Here is a 13929-nt window from a genome sequence, read left to right as displayed (position 1 = left end):
AATAGAACTGAATGGAAAGGGGAAGAGCAAAAAAAAGTAGGCCTACATGGTTGAAAAATACCAGGGCAGTATGGCTGGTATTTCTAGAAGTTGGTGAAAAAAGAGAAGATGAGTGAGAACTTGTAATTTCCTGAATGACAACACATACTGTCAAAAGGACCTTGAGAGAAAGAAGAAAATCACAAGACGGAGAGATGTGTCTGTACTTAAAACTGTGTCTCTGCATGCTTTTACAGGCTTTTCTTGGACTCCAGTCATCAGGTATATGAGATTCCTTTAACATTTTTAAATCAAATATTTATTGATTCCCTATTGATTTTGTTATGAGAAGTGTTGTAACACTTGCTTCTACTCTATTCAAAAGACCATAGGCCCACAAGAATCTTTGCTTCAATTGGAGACAGTGTGCGTTTACCATGTGGTACATCCAACATCAATTCCTGCTCCTCTGTTACCTGGAGTATAGTGAAAGATGGGTTTCATAACCAATTAGTACTATCAGGCAAGGTGAAAGCGGATGGTCCAAACTCAGGAAGAGCCAGTCGACTGAAAGTGGAACATGACTGCTCTCTACATATTCAACCTCTTGAAATAGATGATGGAAGAGTTTACACCTGTGAAGATGGGGCTACCAGTTCAAGTGTTTCTCTTCAGCTTCTCAACAGTATGTTAACATTTATGATCAACCTAAATTGTCCATTTTTTACACACTATTTCTGAGTGAGTGTTGTCACCATAGAATTTCTTTTTTTTACCAGTTACTCTGGCAACAGACACCAATACAGCTCCAGAGATGGATATCAAGCTCCAATGTTACCTGAATACATTCTTAGGCCTTGTCCCACAATGCAGCCATAGTGAAATAAAGCTGAATTGGCTGAATGAGGCCAATACAGTGCTACAGGGAGAGAGATTTCAAACCAAACGTTCATCTGCTTGCTTTTCTACGCTGACCATCCGAGGTGTCAGGAAGACAGACCATCACAGGAAGTGGCGGTGTCAACTGATTGAAGGAGAGGTTGTGAAGACATCCCTCAGCTATACCACAGAAATTACAGGTACTTTTGGAACTATGTATTATTGCATCATATTTGCGTTAACACAGTAGTATATTGCAACCAAATTCCACTCCCTTCTCTATCGCTCTCTCCCTCTCAGGAGGTATAGAGGAAGTGTTTGTCGCAGTGGGTGAGTCAGTATCACTTCCCTGTGTCACCCACTCCTCTCTCGAGGTGGGCAGCAGATTCCAGTGGACTCTGGGTCAAAGGTCACTGTCCAGTCTGTCTCGGTCAGGCGATGTCTTAGCTGGAACTCAGGGTCACCTCCCTGCATCTCACATCAGCCAAGACGGGTCTTTGGTCATCAGCAATGTGAAAACACTGCATTCTGGGCTCTACAACTGCTCGCAACAGAACAGAATCCTACTACACACTCTGGATGGTGAGTATCAATGGGTTGTATCATTGAGACATAAATAAGTGCCTTACACTATGTATAAACTTAGTAAATTAGGGTAACGGCACAAAGTACATCACTGCTTTGTCCTAATATCAAGTAGATCTTGTTGTTCTACTCAGTATCTGCAGAGTATGCTACCACAGGCGGAAACAACCTCACCCTGACCTGCTCACTCACCTGTGTGGAAGATTGTGGAGACTTCAATTTATCCTGGATTCACAGTGGCCAGGATGGGTTGAAGAGTGGCCCTATAGGACATAACACCCTCATCTCCAAACTCTTCCTCCCTGACCGCCAGGGCACAGAGAAGATAGCCTGTGCCGTGCTCAGAGAGGGGGTTGAAATGGCTGTAAAGGAGTGGACCATCCAGAGAGGTAAGACATTTGAAAGTAGTTTGGAACAATGCATAGCCATGATCTGTGTTGAGGCTGTATTCTGTCATTACTGTGATGTTGTGATAAGGTATTGAGTTGTAATACAGTATCTGTGACTTGATACATCTTTGGAAATAGGTCATGTTCTACCTGCAGTGGTATGGTCAGTCCTTCTGCTGCTGCTGCTCTGTGCTGTTGGAGGGGGCGTGTATTGGAAGAGGCAGGGCAAGGGAAGTGCCACTGGTACGTGTTCACTGGTTAGATTGTGTGTTACAAAACTGCAATTTGGATGTTGCATCCTTGATTAAACCTACAGTAATGAACAGCAGTGAAAAGGAAAGTCATATCGTAATTAAATTCATGTGAAATAAAGCTGACATGTGTCCCTCTTTGCCTATAGAAGGAGAACAGCAGACGCCTGTTGGAATGGTAAGGATTCAATAAAACACAACTATGTAATTCACTAACAGGTGAAGCCCATTTGAGTACAACGTGACATCAAATTTGTCTAAACGTCTTCTAACCCTTTTGCCATGTTGGTGAACTAAATTGAACTGGTTTTACACATTCCATATTTTCTTCGCAGACTCATATCTATGACGAGATTCAAGATCAACCAATTCAACCTTCTGGAGTAACTAACAGTTTCTATGATCTTCTGCAGGCTGTGAACTGAGTGTAATGTCATGTCCTCCATCTTTAGGCTATTAGTTGAGTTTTAAATCTAATTTGACTACTTTGTACTTTGCATTGTTTTGTGGTTTGGATTTCCCTTGATATTTTGGAACATTATAAGTGTCACCATGACAACAAGTCTATGCAGGTAGTTAAAAAGAAAACAACCTCTACAGAGTATCACCAGTTACCACAGTAAAAACCACATGTTGGTTTCAGGAACACATTCAGTATGACTCCTCAGTGTGGAGGTTGATGGCTAAGTCACCCCACCTCGTCTTAAATCACTCTGCTGACTTTCACATCCCACATGAAACCTGGTAGCTTCTCTTCAGCACTGTACAACTGTGTAGATGTATGGGACTGTGACAAGACACATAATACATGAGTGAACAGATAAGTGTGTTTATTTAATACAGGATGGCAGAGTGTGAGCATTGGCAATACAAGTAAAAACCCCAGAACAGCATGTCTCTGTCTGGAACAGCTCCCAACTACACATCATTTGGTGCAGAAAAGCATCAACACAAGTTGTTCCACCGTGGGGTCACAAATAAAGGAATATATCCAATCAATTCAAGCTAAATACAAGAATACAAACATCCTGTGGTGTAGAAAAGCATCAACACAAGTTGTTCCACCATGGGGTCACAAATAAAGGAATATGTCCAATCAAATCAAGCTAAATACAAAAGGTCACCTAATCCATTTGATTATTTCACAACTAAGAGTGTTATTGTGTAATACTATGTAGGCTCTACCAGGGGTTGAAAGATAAGTGTGTGAATATCATTAAAAAAGCATTTACAGATGTTTTGTGTATGGTTAAGTAAGACATGGTGTGTTGATTGAAAGATGATTATTCTTTTGACTGGTATTGAACTGAAAGAAATAAAAATAAATACATTTTAATTAAATGTTAATTGATTACAGAACTGAAGTTGTTAGAAACAGCATTTTAACCTGGACTCAGACAGTGACCAGAAGCTAGATTCAAACCAGATCGCGAAAGATCCGCATTTTAGCGTGCTTGATATTTAAAGGTCATTTTCGATTGAGCTGACATATGCATTTTACCATGAGTGCTATCTCCGCGAACCAGGTAGCATTGCCTTTAAATGTCAATCGCGCTATGACGCGGATCTAATCAAATTTTCAAATTTATTTTTATATAGCCCTTCGTACATCAGCTGATATTCTCAAAGTGCTGTACAGAAACCCAGCCTAAAACCCCAAACAGCAAGCAAAGCATGTGAAAGAAGCACGGTGGCTAGGAAAAACTCCCTAGGAAAAACTCCCTAGAAAGGCCAAAAACCTAGGAAGAAACCTAGAGAGGAACCAGGCTATGAGGGGTGGCCAGTCCTCTTCTGGCTGTGCAGGGTGGATATTATAACAGAACATGGTCAAAATGTTAAAATGTTAAAATGTTCATAAATGACCAGTATGGTCAAATAATAATAATCATAGTAGTTGTCGAGGGTGCAACAAGCACGTCCGGTGAACAGGTCAGGGTTCCATAGCTGCAGGCAGAACAGTTGAAACTGGAGCAGCAGCACGGCCAGGTGGACTGGGGACAGCAAGGAGTCATCATACCAGGTAGTCCTGAGGCATGGTCCTAGGGCTCAGGTCCTCCGAGAGAAAGACAGAAAGAGAGAAAGAGAGAATTAGAGAGAGCATATTTAAATTCACACAGGACACCGGATAAGACAAGAGAAATACTCCAGATGTAACAGACTGACCCTAGCCCCCGACACATAAACTACTGCAGCATAAATACTGGAGGCTGAGACAGGAGGGATCAGAAGACACTGTGGCCCCATCCGATGATACCCCGGACAGGGCCAAACAGGCAGGATATAACCCCACCCACTTTGCCAAAGCACAGCCCCCACACCACTAGAGGGATGTCTCCAACCACCAACTTACCGTCCTAAGACAAGGCCGAGTATAGCCCACAACGATCTCCGCCATGGCACAACCCAAGGGGGGGGCGCCAACCCAGACAGGAAGACCACGTCAGTGACTCAACCCACTCAAGTGACGCACCCCTCCCATGGACGGCATGGAAGAACACCAGTAGGCCAGTGACTCAGCCCCTGTAAAAGGGTTAGAGGCAGAGAATCCCAGTGGAAAGAGGGGAACCGGCAAGGCAGAGACAGCAAGGGCGGTTCGTTGCTCCAGCCTTTCCGTTCACCTTCACACTCCTGGGCCAGACTATACTTAATCATAGGACCTACTGAAGAGATAAGTCTTCAGTAAAGACTTAAAGGCGGTCCGGATTGAATCGAGGCCCAGGTTAAACATTTTTTTTACAAAAATATTGTGGAAAAAACTCACAAGTGCATAGGTCGTCCTTCTGGTCAAACTCTGCAAGTGAATACAGAAAATTGGGTCCCATTGCTGTGAAAATAATTGATGAAGACGTTATTTAGGTGGACCAGGAGCCCTCTGAGCACATTCAGGATGAGACATAATCAACGGGCTTACCTGGGTCTTGTACATCTTCATAAGTATTCCAGTCAGACTCATCTTCATCTGAGAAAGAGAGAGAGGCAGATTCACAATACAATAATACTGTGTGTTTCAAAACATTTAGCCCTACTTTACCAGGTCCTTATAAACCAGAGTAGTGTCTGTACATACCTGAGTGTCTGCGGCGTCTGAGGAAGATGATCAAGCCCAGCGTAAGAGCCATTATGACAATCACACACATGGATGAAGCCACTATAGTAGCCGTTCCAGCCGTAGCGGTCGCATCTCTTTCTGGACTCTGACTGGCAGTAACTGCTGAGTAGAGCATCAATATAATATGATGACAGTCATTCATGGTCTCATGTCATTCTCGTGTGTCTTTTGTCCTCTAAACTCAGTGGTGATAAATATGTCCAAATATATTCAGTAGAATTGTTATTTTAAACAAATAAAATACACAAATAAGAGAAAAACATTGTACACCTACCAGGGTTTGCTAGTTCAGTTGTGGTGGAAGTCCTTAGAACCAGGTTCTCCTCTTCCTGTTCTGTTTCAATGGTAGAAAATGATCATTACAGAACATCAAATTGCTAATGTAATGGTTGACAAATATAGATAGTGCATTCGGAAAGTATTCAGACCCCTTGACTTTTTCCACATTTTGTTAAGTTACAGCCTTATTCTATAATGGGTTAAACAGTTTTTTTCCCCTCATCAATCTACACACAATACCCCGTAATGACAAAGCAAAATCCAGTTTACAAATGTTTGCAAATTCATACATTTAAAATGGAAATATCACATTTAAATAAGTATTCAGACCCTTTACTCAGTACTTTGTGGAAGCACTTTTGGCAGCAACTACAGCCTTGAGTCTTCGGTATGATGCTTCAAGCTTGGCACACCTGTATTTGGGGAGTTTCTCCCGTTCTTCTTGGCAGATCCTCTCAAGCTGTCAGGTTGGATGGGGAGCGTCGCTGCACAGCTATTTTCAGGTCTCTCCAGAGATGTTAGATCGGGTTCAAGTCCAGGCTCTGGCTGTGCCACTCAAGGACATTCTGAGACTTGTCCCGAAGCCACTCCTGCGTTCTCTTGGCTGTGTGCTTAGGGTCGTTGTCTTGTTGGAAGGTGAATCTTCGCCCAAGTCTGAGGTCCTGAGCGCTCTGGAGCAGGTTTTCAACAAGGATCTCCCTGTACTTTGCTCCGTTAATCTTTTCCTTGATCCTGATTAGTCTCCCAGTCCCTACCACTGAAAAACATCCCCAAAGCATGATGCTGCCACCACCACAGAGGAACTCTGGAGCTCTTTCAGAGTGACCATAGGGTTCTTGGTCACCTCCCTGACCAAGGCCCTTCTCCCCCTTTTGCTCAGTTTGGCCGGGTCGCCAGCTCTAGGAAGAGTCTTGGTGGTTCCAAACTTACTCCATTTAAGAATGATGGAGGCCACTGTTCTTGGGGACCTTCAATGCTGCGGAAATGTTTTGGTCCCCTTCCCCAGATCTGTGCCTCGAAACAATCCTGTCTCTGAGCTCTACGGACAATTCCTTCAACCTCATGGCTTGGTTTTTGCTCTGACATGCACTGTCAACTGTGGGACCTTCAGTGGCAATTTTAGCATGTAAATCTTGGTGGGGCAAAAATAAAAAGTGGGATGCATGCCAGCAAAGCCACTACACAACACAACACTAAACAATACATTAACTGCACTACAACAGTGACAAACGTTTCCCACAAACTGTTAGGGCCTACATAAAGCTGTCCCAACAGCAGAGTCCCAACAGCAGTCCCAACACCTTACCACAGCTACACCTGGTTATCAGCAGAGCCTTGTCTGGCAGCGAAAGAGTTCATTCAGCCTCATTTACTGCCTTTAAAAAAACATACCTGATATGGCTGACTTGCTTAAACAACTGAATTTTACTGACAATTGAGATGTACAAACTAGGGCATAAGGGGATAAGAGTCAAGCCGTAATTTCGATTAAGACATTCATGAACAAGCGAGGACAGATTTAGTAAATATAACTATTTGTTCTGTACTTTTAAAATGGACGGTGACAGAATTCAGAACATTGGCTGTTCTTACAGTGATCTCCCTGTACACCAAGTCAGAACCGTAGGATAAATAAAGGGGGCATATAAGCAGACAATGAAAGTTCTTACAAAATTAGATGATTACATTTTAAAGGCTACATGTACACCACCAAGTCAGAACAATAGGTGAAATTAAGAGGTGAAAATATACCAAATTATTAGGGTGAGGCACATGGGCTACTAACAGCTTACTACACAACATACTATTTTCTTAGCTACAGTATACATATCTCCCTGGCATATTCCATCATTTATGCAGCAGCATACAAGACATTTTTGGACTCCCCTTGTTGTGCTGTGCTCACTTGAACAGGAAGGTAACGCAGCGGTCCTTCGTGGACACATCGTGGACAGAACTTATTTTCACAGTCATAGCTCGTTTTTCCAGAGTTCCCAGTTGTCTTTAACAGATTTAGCAGTTCCAAGTTAACAGTTGTTTTGAGCGCGACACAAATCATGCGTGATTGACAGCATGGCCAATGTTGAACGTTTATTATTTTAAACTAGGAAAAGAGACCATTAGTCATAGACTTGGCACCACACAGCCACTCCACTGAATAGCAGGCTAATGATTGTTTCGCAATGCTTACAGTTAGCCACTGATTCCTTCCAAACCACTCATTGTTGAATTTGCGATTTCCAACTTGTTGTGTAATGTTTATTTCCGATGGCAGATGAGTACCGATACGTTTTATCTATAATTACTCTTCATTATTTATCTTCATATGACAAGGATTAAAAATGAATGACAGGTCACCACTGGGGACTTTATATAGACAGGTGTGTGCCTTTCCAAATCATGCCCAATCAATTTAATTTACCACAGGTGGACTCCAATCAAGTTGTAGAAACATCTCAAGGATGATCAATGGAAACAGGATACACCTGAGCTCAATTTTGAGCTCAATAATGTAATTCTGTTTATGTTCTTTTTATAAATTTGCAAAAAATTCTGAAAACCTGTTTTTGTTTTGTCATTATGGGGAATTGTGTGTAGATTGACGAGGAAACAAAACAATTTGATCAATTTTAGAATAAGGCTGTAACATAACAAAATGTGGAAAAAGTCAAGGGGTCTGAATACTTTCTGAATGCACAGTATATTCTGAATAAGAATGTACTAGCAAATACTCACCTTTAACCTGTAGCTTGACCTCAAAGCAGCGTTCATTTTGTCCCATCTGCAACCTACATCTGTACCATTGGCTGTGACTGTACTCCACCATGGAGAGAGCCAAAGATGCATCTCCTGAACTGAGATTTCCTCTAAAGCTCACCCTTTTTCCTAGGAATGTTTGGTTGGAGATATCTGTAGGGTATTGAAGTATTTGGATCTCACTGTCTCCCTTGATCTCTGCCCAGGACACCGAAGATATTTGGGGCTTTCCTGTTGTCATGTTCAACAGGCAAGGCAGGGTAGCTATTCCATTGGGTGCTGCCATAACTGAATGTAGGATTTTGCATTCTTTGGAGGAGAGGAGAGGCTTACTCAAACAAGTTTGACTCTATTTTTATTTGACACTTACATAGAAAGAAAGGGAATATATAATTTTACCTTTCACTTTTAGAGTGATGTTTTTCACCATGACACAACTCCATCCCTGCCAGACCTTGCAGCTATAAAGCCCTTCATCAGATTTCCTTATATCTCTTAGAGACAGGGACAGGTTTCCAGCCACCACACCATCCGCTCCCGACTCGAAGGCCACACGTTCTGACTTATGGGCCACAGATGGATCATCAGGCCACACCAAGATGTCCTCAGGTTTAGGTGAAAGTTTTGTCCATTTCACTCTGGTTTCTAAATCTCTGTGAGTTGATGTGAAACAGGGGAGAACAGCTACCTCTTCCTGAGTAGCTGTGATGAATTGTGGCGCCTCTACATGAGAACAAGACTCAGCTCCTGGGAAATTAGGAAAAGAAGAGATCAAATTAGCATTATGAACTTTTTAAATATGCATACTGCTCTAAAAATCACTTTCAGAAAATTAAATCAAGTGCAATTTAATCAAGAATGACTACTCACCAGCGCGCTGTGTTCTGATTATCAACAGGAGTATTGATAACCCGTGTGACTGAAGCAGTGCCATTATCCATATGAGTATGTGAAGTTTCTTATCAAGTTAGTCTCTCATCTCAGACCCAAATCTCAGTTCTCCAAGGCCTAGTTTCTATATGGGTCATGAATACACATTTGCAGGAAACATTTATTGACCTCCCACATAAAAAGAATGTTGTTTTGAAGATTATATGCTTAACAGTGCCATCTAGTGTCAAGGCCTGAGAACAAGTTATTTGCTTAAAATATACATATAAATTATATATATATTTAAACAGGCAAGTCAATTAAGAACAAATTCTTATTTGCAATGACAGCCTACACCAGCCAAACCCGGATGATGCTGGGCCAATTGTGCGCCACCCTATGGGACTCCCAATCACAGCCAGATGTGATACTACCTGGATTCGAACCAGGAACTGTAGTGACGCCTCATGCACTGAGATGTAGTGCCTTAGACCCTGCGCCACTCAGGAGCCCTGTAATTTCCACATTTATCCAATTAGTTCTACAATACTTAGCCTAACCGTAGTGTTACATGTTACATCCCGAGTGGTGCAGTGGTCTAAGACAGTGCAAGAGGCATCACTGCAGTATCTGGCTCAAATTCAGGCTGCATCACATCTGGCCGTGATTGGGAGTCCCATAGGGCGGCGCACAATTGGCCCAGCATTGGCCGGGTTTGGCCGGGGTAGGCCGTCATAGTAAATAAGAATTTGTTCTTAACTGACTTGCCTGGTTAAAAAAAAAAATATTCTATGCATTCCTTCCTTGTACCTGAGTCATAAGTTACAAATCTATACATGAAAAGTGATTACATGTTTTGCTGAAAGGACTAGACAATAATGTAGGGTGCAGTGTTTATGTGGTAGCCTAGTCTAGGATATGTCAAATGCAAACCCCCTAGTTCATTGTCCCCTCCATAGACTCTCTTTGTTCTCTGTCTGTTCCGTCTGCTGTGAGTGGATGTGAGAGGGGAACTTAGCAAATGACCACACTCTAACTTTAACTCCCCACACTTCCTCTTCTGTCACAAAATACAGATACATACTTTACACTTTCAGTGTTCATGACACAACGCTCAGCAACCCCTGGTCCCTTTGACTACTCTATGATCCACCAAATAACAGCAGATTGACATGGACCAACATTTGCAAGGTAAGTCTCTGTGTCATATGTCTCATCTCACAATGTCCGCCTGTCTGTCTGTTGATATACACGCCACAGATTTTATAAACAATTTATTAAAGAAATAAAGTGTAATAGCTAAATCAATCTATTAAATGAAATATGTTAGCTTTAGTTATATCCTGTGAATGTGTGAGGGTTCGGTGGGGTGTGTGGGGGGGATAGATCACCAAGAAGGAAGTGAGTAATAACATGTTTTCTGAGTTGATCCTCATATCATTTCAGGAGGGAAAGCATTTGGATTCCTCAAGTCTCAGCAGGATGAGAAACTGAACTCCATCAATGAGGTCTGTTGTTCATCTGTCTATAAATGTTATTATGGTAGTATTATCTAGCTATAGTATTATTAGCATCTCATTATCTATGTACACTATCCAGTGGCGATTTTAGCATGTAAATCTTGGTGGGGGGGAAGAAAGAAAGAAATTGTGGGATGCATGCCAGCAAAGCCAATTCACAACACTAAACAATACATGAATTGCACAATACCAGAGCTACACTTGGCTATCAGCTGAGCCTTGTCTGGCAGCGAAACAATATATTCAGCCTAATTTACTGCCTTTTAAAAAATATAGCTAATATGGCTGACTTGTTTAAACAAATGTGGTTTCTACTGACAATTGTACAAACTATGGCATAAGGGGATGACAAGCAGATAAGAGGCAATCTGTAATTTCGATTAAGACATTCATGAGCGAGCTAGGACGGACGTAGTCAATATAACTATTTGTTCAGCACTTTTTAAATGTACACCAAAATAATTCAGAACATGGGCCGTTCTTACAGTGAACTCCCTGTACACCAAGTCAGAACTGTAGGATAAAAAAAGGGTTATAGGCTACATGTGCACCACCAAGTCAGAACAATAGGCAAAACATTTTTAATTATTAGGGTGAGGCACATGGGCTACTAACATCTTACTACACAACATACACTTACTATTACTTTCTTAGCTACAGTATACATATCTCCCTGGCATATCCATAATTTATGCAACAGAATACAATACATTTTTGGACTCACCTTGTTGTGCTGTGCTCACTTGAACAGGAAGGTGGCGCAGCGGTCCTTCGTGGACATATTTTGTCATCAAACTTTGTCATAAAAGTCTGGCATTCTCTGGATTTATGGTGCTTTCAAGACAACTGGGAACTTGGGAAAATCATGATGACGTCAGTGATCTTCAGGTCATAGCTCTAGAAAGAGGGGAGAGTTGGATGAAAACGTATTTTCCCAGTCGTAGCTTGTTTTTCCCGATTTCCCAGTTGTCCTGAACTCACTAAAGTCAGATTTTGCAGTTCCAAGTTAACAGTTGTTTTGAGCGTGGCACGATGATTGCTTTGCTAATGATTGCTTTGCAATGCTTGCAGTTTGCCACTGATTCCTTCCAAAACACTCATTGTTGAATTTGCGATTCCCAACTTGTTGTGTAATGTTTATGTCCAATGGCCAATGAGTACCGATATGTTTTATCTATAATTTCTCTTCATTATTTCTCTTCACATGACAAGGATTAAAAGGATTTGCCAGTAGATTGTCGACTTGATTCATGATGGTGACTGCGAGCTAAGATTTTGAAAGTATGATGTTGACAGTCCAATCAAAGTTACTGTAGATATAACGTGATTTGATGTCATTTTATCTGTTGTCAATGACCTTGAGCCTTCTTGGATGGGCACTTCTAATGTAACTCTATGGCAGCACACAAGGGGCTTGAATTTTCGAGCTCTACCTTTGGACTTGGCGGTAATGTAGTGTCCCCATGAGTAACAGAACACTGAACCAATCACGGCGCAACGCTTCGTATTTTCTGCTGGCTTGCCCAACCACCACAGAAAGCACCAAGCTAGGCTGAAACACCTGCATTTTGGAGCTGCCTTACTGAAGAAAACAAAAAAGAGACCATGTTTATTAATTCCATGATATATATATTTTTCCATTGTTTGCAAACTGATATGTGGCACATGCTAATGCCAAAGTAACATGCAAAACAGGTAAGCCCCCCCCCCCCCAAATGGAATCAGTGGCTAAACATGTTTGTTTTTTTTTGCTCAAAATGTGTGGCTGAATGACAGGTCACCTCTGACACTATCTAACCTCAACGTCTGCCTTGTGGTATTCTATTCTGAAGGCTTTTCTCACAGATCCTAAATATGCAGAGGAGGAGGACCTCAGCTCAAAACTGGAAATGTTTAAAAGTGAGATTTCAAGTATTTTAACTGCACATTGATCAGACACTTGTGTTTCCTTAATGAATGAATCAACAATGAAACAATAATTGTAATGTGTTCTATATTGTTTTGCAGACAAATACATGGAATTTGATCTCAATGACCAAGGAGACATCGGTAAAATTGCATTCTTTTTTTTACGGCAATCCTGCTGAGTAACAAGATTAGGCTAATCAAGAGGACAACATTGAGCCATCCATGTGAACTATCTTTGTCATGGCATCTCTCTCTCTCTCTCTCTCTCTCTCTCTCTGTGTCACAGACATGATGGGGCTGAAGCGCATGTTGGAGAAGCTGGGCGTGGCAAAGACTCACTTGGAGCTGAAAAAGATGATGTCAGATGTGGTTGGCGGCGCTGCACGAGACACGTTCTGTTACACAGACTTTCTCAATATGATGCTAGGGAAGAGGAATTCCATACTCCGACTGTAAGTTAGAAGGAAACTGACACTACATTAATGAAGGCATTACATTTGACCTGAAATGAAACTTCTGAATATGATTCTGAACTTTTGTAATCCACTGTATTTCCTTTAAGGCTATATGGCTTTTTGCTACATGACTTGTGTAATAATTTGTGTTTGTTTATTTTTCTCTGCCGAAGGATCTTGATGTTTGAGGAGAAAGGGAAAGACCAGGAGCCCAAAGAGAGTGGACCACCGCAACGCAAGACTTTTTCAGATCTGCCCTGAATGCAATTACGTTATGGATCCAATCTGTTCATATACAAAACTGAATGTCAAATGAACTGGGTTATACAGGTTTCATTGTAAGGAATAAAGAAAGGTTTGATTGATCCATAGGCTTGTCCATTTGTTGATGAAAAATGTGTGCAGCTGCAGCACCTCATAACAAGCTCTTGTTTGAATATACTTAACAAAGTAAATCAATTGTCAGCATTTCTGATAAAATGATAGAATCCCATAACAGCTTTGAGTGTTTGTGTCATGGTGAAAAGCATCACTCTAAAAGTGAAAGGTAAAATTATATATTCCATTTCTTTCTATGTAAGTGTTGAATAAAAATAGAGTCAAACTTATGAATAAGCCTCTCTTCTCCTCCAAAGAATGCAAAATTATACATTCAGTTATGGCACCACCCAACGGAATAGGTACCCTGCCTTGCCTGTTGAAAATGACAACAGGAAAGCCCCAAATATCATCGGTGTCCTGAGCAGAGATCAATGGAGACAGTGAGATCCAAATACTTCAATACCCTACAGATATCTCCAACCAAACATTCCTAGGAAAAAGGGTGAGCTTTAGAGGAAATCTCAGTTCAGGAGATGCATTTTTGGCTCTCTCCATGGTGGAGTACAGTCACAGCCAATGGTACAGATGTAGGTTGCAGATGGGACAAAATGAACACTGCTTTGAGGT

General features: G+C 41.5%; 3 protein-coding genes across 7 annotated transcripts; 2 read left to right on the top strand and 1 right to left on the bottom strand.

The window, feature by feature from the left end:
* Positions 1–101: 101 nt before the first annotated feature.
* Positions 102–3430, top strand: LOC106606075 (uncharacterized). Of its 2 annotated transcripts, none has more exons than XM_014202171.2 (8): positions 102–261; positions 365–664; positions 759–1058; positions 1159–1440; positions 1578–1832; positions 1989–2075; positions 2233–2261; positions 2419–3430. In XM_014202171.2, the coding sequence occupies exons 1-8, from the start codon at positions 135–137 to the stop codon at positions 2506–2508; spliced, it is 1470 nt and encodes a 489-aa protein (XP_014057646.2). In that variant the 5' UTR covers positions 102–134; the 3' UTR covers positions 2509–3430. The 2 variants fall into 2 exon arrangements, with proteins under 2 accessions (XP_014057646.2, XP_014057645.2); XM_014202170.2 differs by having other exon boundaries at positions 1971–2075.
* On the bottom strand, positions 2891–9257 carry LOC106606076 (uncharacterized). Of its 4 annotated transcripts, none has more exons than XM_014202173.2 (8): positions 9099–9257; positions 8628–8975; positions 8208–8537; positions 5467–5526; positions 5151–5294; positions 4995–5042; positions 4845–4907; positions 2891–3389 (listed from the first exon to the last, which is right to left on the bottom strand). In XM_014202173.2, the coding sequence occupies exons 1-8, from the start codon at positions 9160–9162 to the stop codon at positions 3367–3369; spliced, it is 1080 nt and encodes a 359-aa protein (XP_014057648.1). In that variant the 5' UTR covers positions 9163–9257; the 3' UTR covers positions 2891–3366. The 4 variants fall into 4 exon arrangements, with proteins under 4 accessions (XP_014057648.1, XP_014057649.1, XP_014057650.1 ...); XM_014202174.2 differs by having other exon boundaries at positions 5151–5291; XM_014202175.2 differs by lacking the exon at positions 2891–3389 and adding an exon at positions 4019–4136.
* Positions 9258–10176: 919 nt separating this feature from the next.
* On the top strand, positions 10177–13588 carry aif1 (allograft inflammatory factor 1). Its single transcript, NM_001141568.2, has 6 exons — positions 10177–10289; positions 10545–10606; positions 12451–12517; positions 12626–12667; positions 12813–12978; positions 13155–13588. The coding sequence occupies exons 1-6, from the start codon at positions 10271–10273 to the stop codon at positions 13240–13242; spliced, it is 444 nt and encodes a 147-aa protein (NP_001135040.2). The 5' UTR covers positions 10177–10270; the 3' UTR covers positions 13243–13588.
* The last annotated feature ends 341 nt before the right edge of the window (positions 13589–13929 follow it).

This window comes from Salmo salar, chromosome ssa05, assembly GCF_905237065.1.
Source record: "Salmo salar chromosome ssa05, Ssal_v3.1, whole genome shotgun sequence".
Lineage (NCBI taxonomy): Eukaryota > Metazoa > Chordata > Actinopteri > Salmoniformes > Salmonidae > Salmo > Salmo salar.
This window is presented reverse-complemented; position numbering and strand designations above follow the sequence as displayed.

Coding starts and splice junctions, on each gene's coding strand:
- LOC106606075 (XM_014202170.2), top strand. CDS start 135: ATGACAACACATACTGTCAAAAGGACCTTGAGAGAAAGAAGAAAATCA. Junction 2,076..2,232: donor GGGCAAGGGAAGTGCCACTG/GTACGTGTTCAC, acceptor CTTTGCCTATAG/AAGGAGAACAGCAGACGCCT. Junction 2,262..2,418: donor AGCAGACGCCTGTTGGAATG/GTAAGGATTCAA, acceptor TTTTCTTCGCAG/ACTCATATCTATGACGAGAT.
- LOC106606076 (XM_014202173.2), bottom strand. CDS start 9,162: ATGGCACTGCTTCAGTCACACGGGTTATCAATACTCCTGTTGATAATC. Junction 5,527..8,207: donor GGTCAAGCTACAGGTTAAAG/GTGAGTATTTGC, acceptor CCATTGAAACAG/AACAGGAAGAGGAGAACCTG. Junction 3,390..4,844: donor GAAGGACGACCTATGCACTT/GTGAGTTTTTTC, acceptor TATTTCTTTCAG/TTCAATACCAGTCAAAAGAA.
- aif1 (NM_001141568.2), top strand. Junction 10,607..12,450: donor AACTGAACTCCATCAATGAG/GTCTGTTGTTCA, acceptor TCTATTCTGAAG/GCTTTTCTCACAGATCCTAA. Junction 12,518..12,625: donor AAAACTGGAAATGTTTAAAA/GTGAGATTTCAA, acceptor ATTGTTTTGCAG/ACAAATACATGGAATTTGAT.